This window comes from Drosophila guanche, unplaced genomic scaffold (assembly GCF_900245975.1).
Source record: "Drosophila guanche unplaced genomic scaffold, DGUA_6, whole genome shotgun sequence".
Taxonomy (NCBI): Eukaryota; Metazoa; Arthropoda; class Insecta; order Diptera; family Drosophilidae; genus Drosophila; species Drosophila guanche.
Genome location: NW_022995747.1, coordinates 2,153,452 through 2,172,056, shown reverse-complemented (window position 1 = coordinate 2,172,056; position 18,605 = coordinate 2,153,452). Strand labels below are relative to the sequence as shown.

Genomic DNA, 18,605 nt, shown 5'->3' with positions numbered 1-18,605 from the left:
AAAGTCGAACGAGACTTGAAAGTGGCAGCCGGTCGCCTGTAGCCCATTTATTCCGCTGAAAGTTCAAACTGACCAGTAAACCTTTATGGCCATTTTGTGTCCCAAAATAGACGGTGAGCCATTATGTTACGCTGAATATATTAGTTAATCACAATACCACAGGCACGAGTACTCGTATTTTTATGGCCATTCTCGGTCAGTGTGATTCCTGGATGGACTCTCGTGGCTTATGGCCAAATATAATTCGACAAAATCACTGATAATGGGTATCGTCAACTGACCAATTGCGTTCCCTGATAACACTAATTGATATTGCAGCGATGCTAAATCACCACAACAACAACTGCTGCTAGCAGCAAGGTTTTTATATCACCTTTTATGACCTGTGTCGTCGGTCGAGGTATTTGATTTGGACTTATGGTGTGCTGACCACCACCAACCACACTTCATCATCGTTCTTCATTGAGAAATGACACTTGGACGCACTTAATTTGATTGGTGCCGTAGTTATTGATGGGACAGTAATCATTATAAACTGCACAAGCACAGACCGAAAAGCAATCTTATCTACACAGATATATGGGAAACTAAAGGGAGGTACAGTAATCAGAGTGCTTGGACAATAGAAAACGATTTTAAAAGTTTGATTTTAGAGTGTTAGAATGGTTATTAAATATGAGCACTTAAAGAGGAAAATTGTCAATATTTGCCGAGTTAAAGTTGGACTTTGCACAGTTAGAAAATCAAAGAGAACATCGAAAAAAGAAAATTAGAAAACAGAGCCAAAAGGGTTATCCAATGGGGAGCACTAACTGAGTTTAATAGCTTAACATTTCTATTTGAAAATAAAAAATATATACATTTTTCTAATTTCTTAGTTTTGCTCCTGCTTGGAATATAATTCCCACAAAATATTCGCACAGTTAAAGTGCTAGCCCATCGGGGAATACTGCAATGGCGCCTTGTAATAAGGCAATCTTAAGCTTCCAATTAATTTCAGCAAATGTTAATCTAGATACCATAATCTAAAGTACTCTTAACTAATCGTTGGCACCAATCAGAATATTTTTTCAATTTCGTATTCTTTTAACACAAGTGCTTCTAACTAATCGTTGGCGCAGATCAGATAGGGCCAGAGATTTCTTGGCTTTCTTTTGTTCAATTTCATTCCTAAACTGAATAAATTGATAGCATTATCACAAACTGTGACCAGCAAACAAACGTACATAATATATTTTTAAGAAGACAGCTCGAGGTCTGCCCATAATTACTTTTAATCATTTTTCTGAGCGGCATATGAAGAATGATGACACAAAACATGATTTACGTGTGTATTATTCTTATCAATAAATGTTTCACAGTCAAATATATTCCATTTCTGTTGCATACTTTTTGGAATAATAAATGTTGCTTTACGAGTAAATCTGTATTTATTTAAAGTAAAGATTGTTTATAATGAGAGTGAGTTAGAATGTGTTCTGGGATTGCAGATTGAGAGAAACTTTTGAATGAGTGGAAGGTCAAACCTCCTGAGTGTAAGGTCCAAGGTGCTGACCTCAAAGAGCACTGAGGCGAAAGCCCTGCCTTTGAACCAACTGGGATTTGGTCAAGGTTCACGTTGTTGTCAAGGGGCAGTCCGATATAAGGCAGCCACCCACCCACCAGTACCCTCACTGACAGCATCCAAAACGCATTCGTTTACCGGTAGATGCCGCCTCGCTGATAAATAAATGTAAGAAATACATTTCCAACCCAAAACATGTATAATTAATGGGGAGCATACTTTTGGGGCGTTTTTGAAGTGGAAAACAATTTATGAGCGGAGCTGAAAAGTGTATAAATATTTTGGCTGGCTTTTAGTAACATGTCAAAATATATCAGCCTTAAAATGATTAACTTTTGGCTTCTGGTGATGCTCTCACTCCAGCTGGCTTGCGTGGCAGCTGAAGAGAATTGGCTGGACTTGGATTACGCCACTAAAGGGAATCTGTGTAAGCTGCCTTCCACTCTCTCTCTATTATTTGCTACCCAATTCAATGGCAATATATCTTTTAGCTGAAAGTGATTGGCCGGGCGTATGTAACACCGGCCATAAGCAGAGTCCCATTGAGCTGAACGAGGCTTATGCCACACACGGACCAACGAAGTTGCATATACTGAACGATACCGTGGAGCAGCCACATTTGGCACTGCTCTACAATGGCTATGTGGGTAAGTCTGGCACCTAACATACTTTCCCAATTTCATCTGCAGCAACACCTTGTTTCCAGTAATTTTGCACAACTTTACGCACAGCATTCGACTGAGCGGCGGCATGCAGTTCCGTGAGCTGGTCTATGTGGCGGAGCAGATACACTTCCATTGCGGCGCGGAACATGTGCTAGAGAATGTGCGCCATGACATGGAGGTGCAAATCGTGTTCCGCCTGGAGTCTGCTGCCAGTCTGAAGGCGGCTTTGAACCAGGAAAAGGGTCTGGTTATGGTGAGCGTCGTCTTTGAGGTCACCAATGTGCCCAGTCGTGCCATTGCTGCCATTGTGGACACGCTGCGTGGGCAGCCCTTGGTGAATGAATCCACATGGAAGATCAACGAAATGAACTCAATATTTCTGATGCGGGAGCTGTACGGGGACATAGGAGCCTACTATCAGTATCGAGGCTCCCTGACAGTGCCCGGTTGTGTGGAAAATGTCGAGTGGCTAGTCAAGGCCAAGGTGCAGACATTGACACGGCAACAGGTGCGTTTTGTCTCTCTGTCAGTCACTAGAACATATTTAACTTTGATTTCTTGTACAGATGGACACCCTGTGCCATGTGGGTGGAGCCTCCAGCTTGGCACGCACTCACACGAGCTATCGAGAGCTGCAGGATTCCAATACGCGACAGGTGTTCTACTTTACAGAAAGCAGCGCAAACAATATTCGAGTGTGCTGGATAAGTGTTGGATTTATTTGTGTGTTTTTGAATGGCGTAAACATTTTTTAGAGCTGAAAGCAAAATGCGTAAATACTTTTTACTACTTTTTCGTGACGCTTTGGAGAGGGCTTTTAGTTTCCTTCAAATAAAATAAGAGTTATAAAATATTTAACTTTTAAATGCAATTAGCGTAGAAAGGAAATATCAAAGTTTACAACATTTAATTACCATATTTTTGCTTTTCCCGTTGCTTGCATTCGCTCCAATCATTTATCAAAAGTACTTACACCCGCTCATTCGACTCTCATCCTCATAGATTATGGCAAATCAACTGCCAACCATATTTACCATATATATCCCCACTCATTTGTCTACATTTATGCCTTAGCCCATGTTAAAACTGTCAGCTTAAGCCCCGTCAAAGACAATGCCGCAACGAATTTATACCACAAACAACAATAGCTTTATTTTTGTATATGCAAAAATATTTGGCTGTGAGTGCACGATGTCTCATAATTAATTAGGACTCCACTTTAGGTCCATATTCCAAAATGCATTTGTTAGGTTTTTGTTTTTATTTTGCGGGCCAATAGGCCTCGAAGGTGCGCTTAGCGCCCCATCAAATGTCCAACTGATGGATTTAGATGGGGATTTTGATGCGGATTCGTGGTCGTAGACGAAGTTTGTTTCGGTTGCTAATGCTATGCATAGAAATGGACAAAGGCCAATGTCAAAATCTCACATTGGTGTGAATTAATAAATTATTAAAATAGTTTTGTTACGCAAAATCATAATTTGTGTGTGTGTGTGTGTGCGTGTGCCGTCAACATTCACTTTTGTGCACCGAGTCTTTTGCATTTAATTTACTGGATGGGCATTTTAGCAACCAATTTTGGATTTGCATAAAATATGCAAAGTGCGGCCACGCTTGACACTCATTAATCAGGGGTCACAGCTATTTCGTTTGACTTTACTTTATTTTGTGCATGTAAAAAGTAACTTTCGTTGTCTATTAATTAATGACAAAGTAATGCCCGGTTTCGCATTACCAACTGATATTTATTGTATACTTCTTTGACAGATGTTTGCATCTTTAATGCCCTCCCTCACACTCGCAGAAAATAAACCAGACTAAAAGTTATATTTCTCTAACAATTTGTTGCTTTTCGTCATGGCCCACGAAATTGGCGTGAGAAAGTGTGAAACCAGTTTTGAGGCAGCCAGAAATGTGGGCCAACTTATCATCGTGAAGGTTGGCTGACTGACTAATCAGATGCACTCCAGTCAGTGCATTCAGTTGCACAAGTTATCCCGCCATGAGTGGGTGAATCCACATACAAACTGTCAAAGAAATTGTCAAATTTCCTCTGTAACAAAATTGGAAAGGAAATTGAAAGAGCTATTCAGCTATTAGCTTGGCTTATTGGAGATACGTTCACCCATCAGTAGAAGGGCAGCCAATTAGCTTTATAAGGGATTATCGCAGCTTGTTATGACAACTCATTTCCGTTTGGTAGCTGAACCAATTTCGATAGCCTCAGCGCATCCCTCTCATATGACTAAATGCTTTCTGATTTATTGGCTCACTTACCTTCACTTTTTTGGTGTTTTTTCTCGTATCAATTTGGCACATTTAGAGCTGACAATATGTCGCCCAACAACCCAACTGGACCTTGGCCCTCGCTCACGACATATGATGCGAAATACAGTCCCCGAAATATATTCAATTTACGTTTGATAGTTCCAGTTGCAGACAATAAAGAGCTGGCCACAGACAAAAGGGCCTTTACGAACAAAAAGTGCATTTGAAAAGCAATAGTTTGTAACCTCGTCTCATCAACAATATCATCAATATATGGTGGGTATATCTAGTGTTTAGTATGCAAACTATATGTAGATATGGATGTGTATCAATTTGGGTCATTCAACTTGATGGGTAAAAAACTGACAGCAAATGAACTGTTTAAAATGGAAGCTGCTTGGCTTAAAAAAACAATTTTGGGAATTTATTTGGAAGCAGGAATCAAAGTGTACAAAATGGCAAAAGAGCAGAAATTTAATTCAAATTTCTTTATGCAGAAATGTGCTCAGAAATGACTGATTGCTGACAGTAAATCAAGGGGATATCCCTCACAATTTTCGCACATTTTAATCACTCCTCTTGGGCCTTCTTTTGCTGGTGTGAGAATAAACACAATAAATATTCAGCGTAGAGCCAGTTTCATTGTAAATTTACCCTCTCGCTCGACCTTTTGATGGGCACAAAAGCTCCCACTGCCACTTGCCACCCAACCAGGCGGACAGATCTTCTTTCGCCTCCGTTGACTCCGCATAACAAAACGAATTTTGTTTGTGTTTTATGGCCCAAAAACTGTTGCAACTTTTTCGGTCTTGCTGCCGTTTCATTATTTGTTTCCGATTATAAACATGTTATGGCCGCATAGAGTGGAGTCGTATAAAAAGAGTTGTTGCCACTTGACCCATCATCACAGCCACAGAGACACACGAAGCGAGAGGAGTAACCGACAGCGACAGCTAACATCAGCGAGAGAGACCAAACCCAAGCAGCAGCATGAAGATATTTGTGGTGCGTTTTAGCCCCCAGTGGATTAACCCAAGCGGATACCAAAAAGGATTACCTAATCTCGCGCTCTCCTTTTCAGACGGTTCTGATGGGCGCACTGGCGCTGGCCCAGGCTGACATCAGTCTGACCCAAGCGGGCTACAACTACCGCATCCAGCAGCAGCAGCAGCAGCAGCAGCAGCATCAGTCGCAGGTGCAACTCCAGCCACCAGTTGTGGCACATTTGCTCAACCAACAGCTGCAGCAGCAGCAGCAACAACATCAGCAGCAATCATCGCATCCAGTGCTGCCGCCGCTGCCACTGAGCTATCTGCCACCCGGTGTCCAGTACCAGTCCCAGGCTGCCGCTCGTCCCACCTCCGCCTCGTTCCCCATGCCCGCTGGATTCCCCATCAATTTCCAGACAGCTCCCGCCCAGCAGCATCGCCGCCCACGGCCACGTGTGCGCATACCCAAGCGTCCGATTGTCACCAAGAACTTCTTCATTCACTCGGCGCCCGAGGAGTCCGACGATGAGGTGCAGGACGAGCTCAACCAGCTGGCCCAGCAGCCGCGCAACCACTACAATGTGCTCTTTGTCAAGACTCCGGCACAGACGAACCGTGCTGCCGCTCTCAACCTAGCCAAGACCCTCAAGCAGGAGAAGACTGTCGTCTATGTGCTGGCCAAGAAGACAACGGCTGCTGATCTGCAGGATGCCATTGCCGAGTCGCCGCAGCACATCAACAAGCCGGAGGTGTTCTTCATCAAGTATCGCACGCCCGAGGAGGCTGTCAATGCTCAGCGACAGATTCAGTCGCAGTACGACACACTCGGTGGGAGTTCCACCATTACCGATGAGGGTGTGGCGCCCATTACCTCTGTGGTGGGATCGCTGGATCCGCAAGAGGAGGATGAAGAGGAGCAACAGCAGCAGCAGCAGCAGCAGGGCGAGGGCAACTTCATTGATAATGGCAATAATGGTGGAGGCAATGCCATTGGTAATCATTATCTGCCCGCGAATCAGTTCTAAGTATTCTTCTCATTGCTAGTTAGCTGTCATTAACCCACACATAGAACCCTTTCTCACCCAATGTTGTCTAAGTTTTAAGTGTTTTCGTATTAAAAGTTGAGAAATTTAATGTCCAAGATTTATTTCTTGCAAAATCTTTCCACTACAAATCAAAGAACCTCGCTTCAAAACCATACTCGTGTGTGCAACGCACACAGCCCTTCATGATGGTTCTAATAAAATCATAATAGAACGAGATTCTGGTGGCTATGACAGGTTCTCCATTGGCGCAGGGTGCACCAAAGCTGCTGAGACCCGCCAGCTTTGTTTTGTGCACCAGCAGACCGCCAGTTTCCTTGAGGCAATAGTCTTTGTCCTTCGGCAGATTCAAGCACATGTGACCGGGCCCAATGGGATTGCGCACCCTGCTCTCAAAGTAACTCAAACATTCGCCATAGGGAATGACCCTGTGATAGACGCCACGCATCTCCTTCTCGGCCACACCTTTGCGCCAGGACCAGCCGGTGTGCATCACGAGGCTATCCCTCGGCAGTGGCGAACCCAAACACTTAATGTCCTTCACCAAGCTGTTGAACTCGATGCTCCTGTGCGTGCGTATCAGTGCAATGTCATTCGCTTTCTTTGGCTTGTCAAAGTGCGGATGTGGAATCACATATTCGATTTTGTAGACACCGATTCTCGAATCTTTTGCACCCAATGTCTGTGTGCCGGTGACTATGCTATAGTTGGACACCTTGGCCCGCTTCATGCAGTGTGCCGTTGTGACAATCCAATCCTTGGAGAGTATGGCGCCACTGCACTTGTGTTTCTTGTGTGAGTTTTGTATGGACACTTGAAACGGGGACAAGTTCCGGGGAGCTACCACATCCCCAATGCTAGAATCTGGGTCTGCTCTTAGGTGTAACTTTCTTCTGTGTCGTGCCAAAGTAGGTTGTGCAGTCAGGCAGAGTAGCAGCAGGCACAGAGGGGAACTTATTTTGGTGGCTGCGAACATGTTGAGGATCCGAAAGCAACTGAAATGCATTTACCAGGGGAAACTAAAGCAATTGCTGGAACAAATCCGCAGCGAATTAAATGATTGGCTGAGCGCAGATTCCATTTTCACTTTATTAAATAAAGTAAAATACACTTTAAACCATTTTATATTCAGCTGCAATGTCTGCCACGCTGGGACACAGTCAATTCCTCTGGATTACCCTCTGGATCGCTCTCCGTTTCGGTTAGACTCAAATGAGTGCGTATAAAGTCGTGATAGTAGGCAATCGAGGCATGAGCATCTAGGGAAGAATACAATCAAACAAAATAAATAACAATCAGCTTCAGTGCTCACCTGGATAACCCCTAGCGCAGGGCATGCCCCAGTTGACCAGAGCCACCAGTCGTCCATTGTGCACCAGTGGACCACCCGAATCGCCATGACAGGCGCCACGTCCCTTGTCGTTGTAGGTGCACACGTGGCCAATGTCCACCCTGCTGCTGTTGTCATGTGCCGCTCGACACTGCTCGTAGGGCACATACTTGACCTCCAGGCTCTGCAGGCGAGTGGGCACATCGCCACCCAGCGACAGAGTGCCCCAGCCAGTGAGCAGCAGACGAGAACCCGGCACCAGTGGCTCATGATCCAGCTCCACCTTCTGCGTGGCATTGTCAAACACAAACGACTCGTTCAGGTGCAGCAGGGCAATGTCGTTGCGGTACTTGCGTGGCTCGTAGTTGCAGTGCTCCACGATCCTATCCGGATAGTAATACTTCGTTGCGTTCTGCTGCAGATCCTGTGTGCCAGCGAGCACGCGGAACTCGCTCGCCTGCTTGCCGCGTGTACAGTGGGCAGCCGTGATGATCCAGCGCTCATCGATGATGGCACCGCCGCACGAGTGCCGCCCACTGGCTGCTCCCTGCAGCGATATTTGGTAGGGTGCCAGGCCCTCGGGCGCCTCCTCGCCACCCACAATGCGTGTGTTTGTGTACTGTGGGGGATACAGCACTTGGCTGGAAGCGCAGCAGCTGCCAGCGAGTGTCAGGAGAATGTGCAGAAGAGGTGACATAATGAGAGCTACTGAAGTTGGTCTGCTTTTGGGGGGTTCTACTTATAGTACTAAATGCTGGAGATTGTGGAAAACAGAACCCTTTTGCAGGCCAGTCACGTTTTGTGCTACTTCTGGGACATCCAGCTGAGTGATAGGAGGAAGACAATCAAACTGAATGCAAAACTCGAGGGTCCCGCTGCTAGAACTATTAACAAACTCTGAAGTGTAATGAATGTTAATTGAAGTACCTCCCACCAATGTCTGAGTCCCAGCCAGACACTGAACCGTTAGTCTATGCCTAATCAAATTAATTCCTGTAATCTACTTCCCCATTGCATTGGCTGGCTGGCACTTCGTTTCGTCATGTGATAGCGATGAGCTTCCTAAAACTTTTAATTCCCGCAAACATGACTGGCCCTGGGACTTGTTTGTTGACTTCGATTGAGTCATTTCTGGGAACTAAACTATTGGGAATATCATGACATTAGCGATTGACTGGAACTTATCTAGGCGGGGGGTTACCTTTTTGGCAGTGGAATTCTTTTTGCTTGTTACCAAAGTAAAGACAAGAAATAAATTTGTTTGTGTAAATATGCGAAACGCAATTCATTCGCGTTTTCTTTCATTTTATTTGTTCGTAAATTATTATTTAATGACTACGATATTTGGTGTGATAAACAATTTTACTGTCTACTTTGATCGATTTGCAAACGCCGCTTGTATATGGCGTTTGGCAATTTTTGTTCTTTGTGGCTTTTGAACCCAACTTTGGCCCCGTGGGGGGTGACTTTAGCAGGCGGTGCCCGCGTCTGTCATCATCAAGTTGATCCAGTCCAGATAGTAGGCCACAGATCCGTACACATCCGGATAGCCAATGGCGCAGGCCTCGCCCCAGTTGACAATGCCCACGAGGGTTTGGTTCTCGTCCACCAATGGACCGCCGGAATCGCCATGGCAGGATCCTTCGCCGTCCTGCGTGAAGGTGCACAAATGTCCCTCGCTCAGCCAGCTGACATTGCGCACCTTGGACTCGCACACCGAATGATCCACGTACTTCAGGTCAATCTTCTGCAGATCCGTCACATAGCGTCCCCAGGTGCGGGTGCTGCCCCAGCCGGTGAGGGTGAGCTTATCCCCCGCCTTGGGCAGGCTGCCCTTGCTGGCCAGCTTGATGGGCTGAGTCAGGGCATTGTAGACAATCGGCTTTGCCGTGTGGATGAGTGCAATGTCATTGTGATAGGCGGGCTTGTCATGGCCGCAATGAATTTTGGCCCCATCCACCAGATACTCGGCTCCCGGCTTGGTGTAGTCATTGCTGCCGGTGATGATCTTCAGGTATTGTGTGGGCCACTCCAGGCAGTGGGCGGCTGTCAAGATCCAGCGCTCGGCAATGATGCTGCCGCCGCACACATGCTCCCCAAAGGTGCTCATAATGGACACCTGGTAGGGCGCAAAGCCAGCTGGGGCATCCGAGCCACCCACAACCCGCGTCTCGGCCTTAACCGTGCCCAAATGATGATTTCGCTGATGATGACGAACAACTCCCACCTCTCGGGCGGAGCACTGGGCAACGAACACCAGGACACTGATTAATAGAATGACTTTCATTTTGTTTCTTGAACTCTAAACTTCGTTTTTTCTATGTGTTGCGGTAGCTTCAGCTTTTGAGTACGTTTTGGTGGCATTTTGGACCTTCCTTTTGCTTTTATAGTCCCTGGCCCTGGGGCGCTGTGCGAAAAATTTTCTTATCTGAACGGAGACTTTCTTTGAATACTATCGCTGATAAGGGGGCCCGCAGTTCGGGGGGAGCTTTTGATAATGACAATTACCATAGCCAATACGCCTGATAAGTGTGTGAGCTCTCAGCTGCAGGTGTGTGGCAGGTGGGTGGATGGCAGCACGACACAAACTTATTACTCATACGCCATACGCAATGTGGGGGCGAACTTTGAACGGAGACGCGAGCTCCGTTTCGCGAGTGATCTGCAGACGCCGACAGCTGATACGACTACGAGTTGAACTTTACTTTACTTTACTTTCCCGGCCGGAACAATAACTGCCAATCAGCAGGGAAGACAGAGACACAGTAGCGGGCATGCCCTCGAAGTAAGTAAATAATTTTGCGGTGATTTGATGGCCCACAGATAGCGCTAAAGGTAAACAAAAATAAATAATAAATAATGATTTCAGTGAGTTGAATAGTTCTTGGCACTCCTAAATCTTCAGATACTCTATTTTTGCACTAAATTAAAGTTAAACCATGAAAAAGGGAAATGGAATATGAATCGAAATCAAAATAATTGTTTAAAAAAATGTTTAAGCAATTTGAAAATAGTTTTTTGCAAAGAGAAATGTTTTTTTTAGCTTCTCCACCACTTTTCATCACCTAATAAATTTATCCCTAACTTTAGGGTATTTCTATTGACAAGTGCAAAAAAAACCCAACAGCATTTTGTGCCCCATTTCTGACGATTCACTTATCTGCCTTTGGTTACAACAACTTCGATAACTTCGATGATAATCCAGCCAGACGTCTGGTTTAGCGATTGCCACGATCAAGATCCGAATTTATGTCAATTTTGTGTCTACATCACATGAATGGTTGCCGTGCTCTTCAGTTCGTTGTAGACTTTGGCCTAATCAAAAAGGTTTATTATGGCAGCACAAAAATCAACGAAATATTCTGAATTAAAAGTGGAAAGTTAGGAGCCCAAATAAAAGTCTGGAAACAAATTGAAAAAGATTTTATTGCTTAGGAAATGCTGCAGCCATTGATCGTGGACTGTATCCAGCTGTAGTAGAAGCTAATCCTAGCGAAGACATCGGGAAATCCATGGCCACAGGGCACGCCCCAATTGCCGACGCCCACGAGGCGTCCCTGGCTGTCGACCAGCGGTCCACCGGCATCACCGTGACAGGCACCAGCGCCCAAGCGTCCGACGGCGCATAGATGTCCCAGATCCAGATCCTCAGTGCCGCCATAGGTGGCATTGCACTTCGCTGTGGGCACATAGCTCAGATCGAGCTGTCGCAGCTCCCACTCGAAGTCACCGCCAGCCGTGGTGCTGCCCCAGCCGTACATCGTGAGCTTTTCCCCTTCAACCAGATCCTCCAGCGGGGCAATGGTTATGTTCTTTGTCACCTCATCGTAAAGGAAGAGCGTCTTTGTCTTGATCAGTGCAATGTCATTGTGGTACAGCGGCTGATCAAAGTTGCAGTGGGGAATGATCTCCTCCACATCATACGCCCAGCCATCCAGGCCCCAATCGTTGTACGTTGTGGTTACCACTTTGACGTTGCTCTTGCGGAGTCCGGCCAAGCAGCTGGCTGCAGTGATCACATACTGATCGTGAATGATGACACCGCCACAGAAGTGATTGCTGGAGAGGCAGAAGAGAGATTTGTATCGGGTTGGGATGAGTTTTGCGTGGATTTTGTAGAAGAATTTGGAAATCTGTGAAGCTTGAGTTGCTGCATTCAAAGTCTTAAGAATGCCAATGGAATAATTATCACAAATTATACCAGCGTATGGCCTGCCACAGATTGGTTCTCTATTGATTGAATCTCATTCAATCTCCTTCAATCAATAAATCACAACTAAAATTCTGTAAGTACCCGTAAGAATTCTGCAGCGAGACCTGATATGGTGCCGCCTTCACATCGGACACTTGGCCGCCTGCAACGCGCGAACTAAACTTGTCCGTGGAGCTGCCACCTGATGCGGCAGTAAAAGCGCGATGTCGGAGCCCTGCGTGGCTGAAGGACACCAGCAGCAGCAGCAGGAGGCAGACTGGTAGGGAGAGTGATCGGACTCGACAAGACATGTTGGATATAGAGCAGAAGTTGGACTGATTTCAGGCAAGTTAGAAATGCAAGCAGCTAGACTTGGATAGCCATACGATCTACGATATGCGATCTACGATCTACGATATAAAGTCTGATGACTGGCGAGATATTAATGATGGGGAGCCATAAAGTCCATTGTGCAATCTCAATCATGGGTGACCATAGAAAGCCCAACACTTTGGGCATGCCATAAAAATCCCATAATATTTATTAAATCGGCAATACAACACTCAAGCACTGATAGGGGATATTGGATAGGTGGATAGCTGACCAATGTCTGCAGGGAGCGACTAGTTGATGGTGCAGCCGTTCATGGTGGTGCGTATCCAATCGTGATAGAAGGCCGTACGTGCATAGACATCCTAAAGGGTAGAGGAGTTGCAGCAATTAAACAGCTGTTAAGCAATCAATAAATATATGAACTCACTGGATAGCCGCGACCACAGGGCACGCCCCAGTTGCCAATGCCCACGAGACGCTGCTGCTCGTCGATCAGTGGGCCGCCAGTGTCGCCGTGGCAGGCACCTTGTCCTGCTGGCGGCTGCACGCACACATGTCCCAGATCAACGTCTGAGGTGTTACCCAGCTGCGTGCGGCACTGGTCCACGGGCACATAGCTGCCCGTTGCCTCCTGCAAGTATCGCTCGTAGGTGCCACTCGGCTCGGGGCTGCCCCAGCCGGCAAAGGTCAGCTGCTCGCCCGCCTGCAGCTCGTCAATGTCTGCCAGGGTGATGTTTCTGGTGTTGTCGTTGTACTCGATGGCCGCCGACAGGTGCAGCAGTGCCACATCGTTGTGGTAGAGCGGCTTGTCGAAGTTGCAGTGGACATGAATGCTGTCCACAAAGTAGTAAATGGCATAGAGGCTCCACCAGTCGGTGGTGCCCGTGACCACAAGGATGTTGCGTGGCCTCAGCCCAGAGACGCAGCTGGCGGCTGTCAGTATCCATTCCTTATCGATGATGGCCCCACCACACAGATGATAGCTGTAGATATTCTGCAAGGAGACAATCCAGGGCCAGCTGTCCGTAGCGGCTGTCGAGCCACCAGTCACACGTCCCTCAGGGGCCGAATCTGCCTCGCTGCTGCGATGTTTGCTGAGACCAGCCACACCCGGAAGCTGTTCCCCACGCAAACGTAGGGCAGTAGCTGCCTGAAGGGTCAGCAAAGTGAGCCCGAGCAGCCCCGTAATTTTCCACAAAGTTCTCATTGCTGTGCCGTGGAATCGCAACTGAAACTGAAACGCCTTTGCTTTTGACCAACTTATAATTACAGTTCCAGACGCATCTTATCGCCAGTGGACAAGTTGGATAATGGACTACAGTTTATGAGAGAAACGAACCAAGATAAGTGTCATTCCTCGTGGGGCATTCATAGTGTGGGCCTTGCGGCCTGCGGATATTGTGTGCTGTCCAACGGGTTTGCTCAGTGCATTTATACAGGACTGAGATTTGACAGCACCGCGGAATCGAAACAGTTTATGGTCGGTCTTTGGCTCCAATTAGACCCTGTGCGCCGATACCGTTTGGGTTTTATCCTTCCAGAAACAGTAAAGATATCGCTGCAGGAGGGCCATAAAGATTCGGCCAGTGGTCAGTGGTCAGTGGTCAGTGTTGGGTGGAAGAGAGCCGAGAGCCGAGCGATAACAACGCTTTATATGGGGGAATCCATATAAAAACGCCCAGTTGGGTAATACAATTTTCCATTGCTGGTCATTAATTCGTCTGGATCTGTCCCCGATTCGTCGTCTGTCTCTCTTTTTGCGTGTCTCTGTCTCTTTCGCGTTCATTATGCCACGGCCTGGACTCCGTTTGTCTTTAATTTGGCTTCTTCTGCTGGGAACTTCCATTGACGTCACATTTTCAAAGCGTTTGGATCGTAAATCGTCGCACAACCGCATTGTGGGTGGCCAAGAGGCCGCGGAGGGTGCGGCGCCTTATCAGGTGTCCATACAAACCGTTTGGCAGACGCACATATGCGGCGGTGTCATCCTCGACAAGGAATGGATCCTCACCGCGGGCCACTGTGCTCTGGACTACAGCATCAGCGACTTACGGATCGTGGTGGGCACCAACAACCGCCTCGAGCCCGGACAGCTGCTCTACCCAGATGAGGCTTTGGTCCACTGCCTGTACGATGTGCCGCACCTCTACAACAACGACATTGGATTGATTCACGTGAACGAATCAATCATCATGAATGAACGCACTCAGGCGGTGCAGCTCAGCTCCGAGCAGCCACCTGCAGGCGCCACAGTAACCCTCACGGGTTGGGGTGCACCCGAGAATAGTTTTCCCACCGTGGAACGCCTGCAGACGCTCAACCTAACGATCATTGGACACGAGGAGTGTCTTGAGGCCTGGGATTATCACACGGGCATCGACATTGGACACATTTGCACCCTAACAAGCGCGGGCGAGGGCGCCTGCTCCGGGGATTCCGGTGGTCCCATCATGTGGGAGGGCAAGCTGGTGGGTTTGGTCAACTGGGGACGACCCTGCGGTGTGGGTTTGCCGGATATGTAAGTGGAAAACTCAATTTCTGCTCCACTTTATTTAATTACAATTATTTTCCAGGTATGCCAACACAGTTTACTATCAGGATTGGATACGCAGAACACCCGCGGGCTGCAAGAATCGCGTTAACTAAAATAATAAATAAGGAAATGTGATACATAAATTTATTGTTTATATTTACGATTAATGGAGGGAATAGCCGCAGGCAATGACCATTTGCCTGGTCATGCCAAGTTTTAGACGTGCCATCAATGCCTTTATGGGTCTGTTTGTACACAAATGCTATCGAGACATACTGGGATATAATCGTTATACGATCAGCGATTAGGTTCTGGTCAGGGCTGTGGAATGTCAACGCAGAAAATCGATGGCTAATGTAACTGGGAAAAGGCAGAAGGGTAATGGAAATAAATGTTGCATTTTATTAATTAAGGAAGGAAGGAATTGAGGAAGCTCTGGTTAGATCTGCTACTAAAAACATTACCAAATTTTCCCGATTTATCTTTATAATCTCCTCCTTCTACCCTCTCCCTGGCTTGGCCCTGTCCCTGAGCCAATGTCCATTTGCTGACCGATTCCGTACCATATCCACTGCTGACATTGATAAAACCCCGGCCACAAAATCATAATCAGAATGCTTCTATATCACTTTATGGTGTCTGCTTTATGGCACAGATAGAACAACATCCAACCACTGTGGAACATCGATCCGATTTACGATAAAACACAAAACTTACGATATATCCAAGATTTTCTGTGGAGTATAAAAGGAAAATCACGACCCGTGGAGACGCTTAATAGGCGCGTACAAACTCAACCAAAGCAAACACAATGCCGCTTCGACTGGCATATGCTATCACGACGACGACGATCCTGCTGATCCTGCTGTGCAGTGGAGTGGCTGCCATTCGTGAGGCACCGCTGAGTGCCAAGCAGCAGGAGCGGTTATCCCAGGGAGTCAGCGGGTCGTTCCAGGGACGCATCATTGATGGCAGCGATGCGGAGCTGGGTCTGGCCAAGTACCAGATCTCGCTGCAGGGAGCCAACTACTACGATCACATGTGCGGTGGAGCGATCATCAACGAGAGGTACATACTGACAGCGGCCCACTGTGTCTACGGCTACAATCCGGACTATCTGCGAGTGGCCACGGGCACTGTGCGCTGGGCCGAGCCCGATGCGAGATACTTTGTGGAGGAGTTCTGGGTGCACTGCAACTACAACTTTCCCGACTACTCCAACGACATTGCACTGATCAAGCTGAACGATTCGATTGTGTTCAATGAGGTGACACAGCCCGTGGCGCTGCCCACGGAGCCGCTGGCCAATGGCACGGAGCTGCTGCTCACTGGCTGGGGCTCCACCGAGCTGTGGGGTGATACGCCCGATTTGCTGCAAAAGGCATCCTTGACCTACGTGGATTATCCCACCTGCCAGCAGATCATGGACAATGATCCCATGAATGCCCACTGCCATGTGTGCACCCTGACGACGGGCGGACAGGGCGCCTGCCACGGCGATTCGGGTGGTCCGCTGACGGCCAATGGCATGCTCTATGGGCTGGTCAACTGGGGTTATCCCTGCGCTGTGGGCTATCCCGACAGCCATGCCTCTGTCTACTTTTACTTGGACTGGATACGCTCCATGATGAAGGGACCCTGCCAGAGCTGCCACTGCTATGCCAGCAATTACCCAAATTAAACAAAATAAAGCCAAAATCGGGATAAAAGTTTGAAGTTTATTGCGGAGAATCTCCTCTAGGCAGGACACTTGTCGTTGCCACTCAACCTGCGGCGTATCCAGTCGAGATAGTAGTAAACATTAGCCTGAACATCAGGCAAGCCGACACCGCAGGGACGACCCCAGTTGACGAGTCCCACCAGCTGGCCATCGCTGACCAGTGGTCCGCCCGAGTCGCCGTGACAGGCGCCTTCGCCCTCACGGGAGTACGTGCAAAGGTGACCCACGCCCATGCTGCTCGTCTGATTGAAGATCCGCAGGCACTCCTCGAGCGGCACAAAGCCAAGGGTTAGCTTTTGCAGATACTCCGCGGAGCTGCCGTAAGCCTCCTCCGCGCCCCAACCGGTGAGGACAATCTCATCTCCCTCTCGGACAGGCCGCGTGGGCAGCTCAATGGGTTGGGTGTACTCATCAAAGGTGATGTTCTGTGTGAGTTTCACCAGCGCAATGTCGTTGTGCATGTAGGGCTGATCGTACATGCAGTGCATGTGAATCTCCGAGGTGTAATAGACCGCTCCAGGCTCCTCCCAGCGATTCGTGCCAGTTATGACATTTACCAGCGCTGGAACGAAGTTCTCCACACAATGGCCCGCGGTGATGATCCACTGCTCGTTGAGTATGGCTCCACCGCAGTTGTGGGCACCAACAACGGGCTGGAGGGACACTTGGTAGGGCGCAAAGCCAATCTCTGCCTGCTCTCCGCCCTTAATGCGGGTAGAAGGGGCTATAGGACCCTCTCCCACCACCCGCTTGGCCTGGCTCTGACCAGAGTGGAGCAGGAGAACTATGAGGCAAGGGTAAAGCAACTGCATCTTGAACGTTTCGCCACAAACTAAACTAAGCACCCAAAGGTACTTTCATGCCTTTATTAATGGGCCTTGTCTTATCGTAAATGGTTTCTGTGTGTTTTGTATCGTTAATGTTTTATTTTATGATCAAACGATAGCCAAACGACAGTCCCTCTAGCGCTCTGCGGTGCCGTAGCCTCCACACTTTGTGTTGCCACTCATGACATTGCGTATCCAATCCGAGTAGAAGTAGACATTGGCATGGACATCCTGCAAAAGAGAGATTCAAGTTGGAACAAAGAGTCTAGAAAGAGTTTGATGAGCTCTTACCGGCACACCAGTGGCACAGGGCCAGCCCCAGTTGACGAGTCCCACCAGCTGGCCATTGCTGACCAGCGGACCACCCGAATCCCCATGGCATGCGCCTTCGCCCTGCCGCGAAAAGGTGCAAATGTGACCCACATCGCAGTCCTCGTCGCCGTTCAAGGCCTCCTTGCACTCGCGATGTGGCACGTACTTGAGGAAGACTATCTGCAGATCGATGGGTGTGCTGCCCCACAGTATGGTGGAGCCCCAGCCCGTGAGAATCACTTCGTCGCCCGGCAGCATGGGCGCCACAGGCAGCGGTATGGGTTGAGTCCGCTCATTCCACACAATGGACTCGGTCAGCTGCAGCAGCGCGATGTCATTGTGCATCGAGGGATTGTCGTAGTTGCAGTGGATGTGCACAGCCTGCACAAAGTTGCGATTCTCCCGATTGTTGTACTGATTCGTGCCAGAGACGACCACCAGCAGCTGGGGATTGGCGTTCATGACACAGTGAGCGGCGGTGAGGACCCACTTGTCGGCAATGATGGCACCACCACAGGAATGGGCACCCGAGAGGCTCTGCAGTGATATCTGGTACGGGGCAATTCCCTCCGGTGCTGCCTCGCCACCAATAATGCGCTGATCCTTGTAGAGGCTGCTGCTGCTCCTGCCGCTGGTGGAGTTGCTCTTGATGCGTATGCCAGATATGCAGGAAAAGGCGCAGATGGCCACCAGAAAACGTAGAGCCAATGCTGTCATCTTGCGTCTATGCCTGGACAGCTAATGACAGGCGAAAGATGCCATGGAACCTGGTCACTTTTTACCCTTCACTTATCGAAGTCTGATAAAAAAATCTGTTTATGGCCGAGAT

At 48.1% G+C, this 18,605-nt stretch overlaps 11 protein-coding genes across 11 annotated transcripts; 4 read left to right on the top strand and 7 right to left on the bottom strand.

Annotated features, from left to right (window-relative positions):
* Positions 1 to 1,888: 1,888 nt before the first annotated feature.
* Positions 1,889 to 2,984, top strand: LOC117583147 (alpha carbonic anhydrase 3-like). The gene is made up of 4 exons (XM_034271337.1): positions 1,889 to 1,991; positions 2,056 to 2,211; positions 2,271 to 2,737; positions 2,796 to 2,984. Exons 1-4 carry the CDS (start codon positions 1,889 to 1,891, stop codon positions 2,982 to 2,984), a joined length of 915 nt encoding a protein of 304 aa, XP_034127228.1.
* A 2,270-nt stretch (positions 2,985 to 5,254) lies between these two features.
* LOC117583260 (probable basic-leucine zipper transcription factor Q) lies at positions 5,255 to 6,629 on the top strand. Its single transcript, XM_034271485.1, has 2 exons — positions 5,255 to 5,502; positions 5,579 to 6,629. Exons 1-2 carry the CDS (start codon positions 5,488 to 5,490, stop codon positions 6,509 to 6,511), a joined length of 948 nt encoding a protein of 315 aa, XP_034127376.1. The 5' UTR covers positions 5,255 to 5,487; the 3' UTR covers positions 6,512 to 6,629.
* On the bottom strand, positions 6,601 to 7,510 carry LOC117583262 (chymotrypsin-2-like). The gene has a single exon (XM_034271489.1). The coding sequence runs from the start codon at positions 7,503 to 7,505 to the stop codon at positions 6,654 to 6,656; it is 852 nt and encodes a 283-aa protein (XP_034127380.1). The 5' UTR covers positions 7,506 to 7,510; the 3' UTR covers positions 6,601 to 6,653.
* Positions 7,511 to 7,654: 144 nt separating this feature from the next.
* LOC117583085 (chymotrypsin-2) lies at positions 7,655 to 8,650 on the bottom strand. Its single transcript, XM_034271262.1, has 2 exons — positions 7,842 to 8,650; positions 7,655 to 7,788 (listed from the first exon to the last, which is right to left on the bottom strand). Exons 1-2 carry the CDS (start codon positions 8,554 to 8,556, stop codon positions 7,658 to 7,660), a joined length of 846 nt encoding a protein of 281 aa, XP_034127153.1. The 5' UTR covers positions 8,557 to 8,650; the 3' UTR covers positions 7,655 to 7,657.
* A 564-nt stretch (positions 8,651 to 9,214) lies between these two features.
* On the bottom strand, positions 9,215 to 10,200 carry LOC117583087 (chymotrypsin-1). Its single transcript, XM_034271265.1, has one exon. It carries the CDS (start codon positions 10,144 to 10,146, stop codon positions 9,328 to 9,330), a length of 819 nt encoding a protein of 272 aa, XP_034127156.1. The 5' UTR covers positions 10,147 to 10,200; the 3' UTR covers positions 9,215 to 9,327.
* A 1,067-nt stretch (positions 10,201 to 11,267) lies between these two features.
* LOC117583086 (chymotrypsin-2) lies at positions 11,268 to 12,380 on the bottom strand. The gene is made up of 2 exons (XM_034271264.1): positions 12,154 to 12,380; positions 11,268 to 11,918 (listed from the first exon to the last, which is right to left on the bottom strand). Exons 1-2 carry the CDS (start codon positions 12,360 to 12,362, stop codon positions 11,291 to 11,293), a joined length of 837 nt encoding a protein of 278 aa, XP_034127155.1. The 5' UTR covers positions 12,363 to 12,380; the 3' UTR covers positions 11,268 to 11,290.
* A 135-nt stretch (positions 12,381 to 12,515) lies between these two features.
* LOC117583084 (chymotrypsin-2) lies at positions 12,516 to 13,627 on the bottom strand. The gene is made up of 2 exons (XM_034271261.1): positions 12,812 to 13,627; positions 12,516 to 12,746 (listed from the first exon to the last, which is right to left on the bottom strand). Exons 1-2 carry the CDS (start codon positions 13,589 to 13,591, stop codon positions 12,675 to 12,677), a joined length of 852 nt encoding a protein of 283 aa, XP_034127152.1. The 5' UTR covers positions 13,592 to 13,627; the 3' UTR covers positions 12,516 to 12,674.
* Positions 13,628 to 14,033: 406 nt separating this feature from the next.
* On the top strand, positions 14,034 to 15,060 carry LOC117583088 (chymotrypsin-2). Its single transcript, XM_034271266.1, has 2 exons — positions 14,034 to 14,902; positions 14,958 to 15,060. Exons 1-2 carry the CDS (start codon positions 14,172 to 14,174, stop codon positions 15,028 to 15,030), a joined length of 804 nt encoding a protein of 267 aa, XP_034127157.1. The 5' UTR covers positions 14,034 to 14,171; the 3' UTR covers positions 15,031 to 15,060.
* A 628-nt stretch (positions 15,061 to 15,688) lies between these two features.
* Positions 15,689 to 16,626, top strand: LOC117583320 (chymotrypsin-2). The gene has a single exon (XM_034271579.1). The coding sequence runs from the start codon at positions 15,729 to 15,731 to the stop codon at positions 16,596 to 16,598; it is 870 nt and encodes a 289-aa protein (XP_034127470.1). The 5' UTR covers positions 15,689 to 15,728; the 3' UTR covers positions 16,599 to 16,626.
* LOC117583323 (chymotrypsin-1) lies at positions 16,623 to 17,470 on the bottom strand (the record flags this gene model as incomplete). Its single annotated transcript, XM_034271581.1, has 1 exon — positions 16,623 to 17,470. A coding segment is annotated over one exon (816 nt), but the record flags the coding sequence as incomplete, so codon positions are not given.
* On the bottom strand, positions 17,471 to 18,525 carry LOC117583322 (chymotrypsin-2). The gene is made up of 2 exons (XM_034271580.1): positions 17,756 to 18,525; positions 17,471 to 17,695 (listed from the first exon to the last, which is right to left on the bottom strand). Exons 1-2 carry the CDS (start codon positions 18,491 to 18,493, stop codon positions 17,600 to 17,602), a joined length of 834 nt encoding a protein of 277 aa, XP_034127471.1. The 5' UTR covers positions 18,494 to 18,525; the 3' UTR covers positions 17,471 to 17,599.
* Between the last annotated feature and the right edge of the window lie 80 nt (positions 18,526 to 18,605).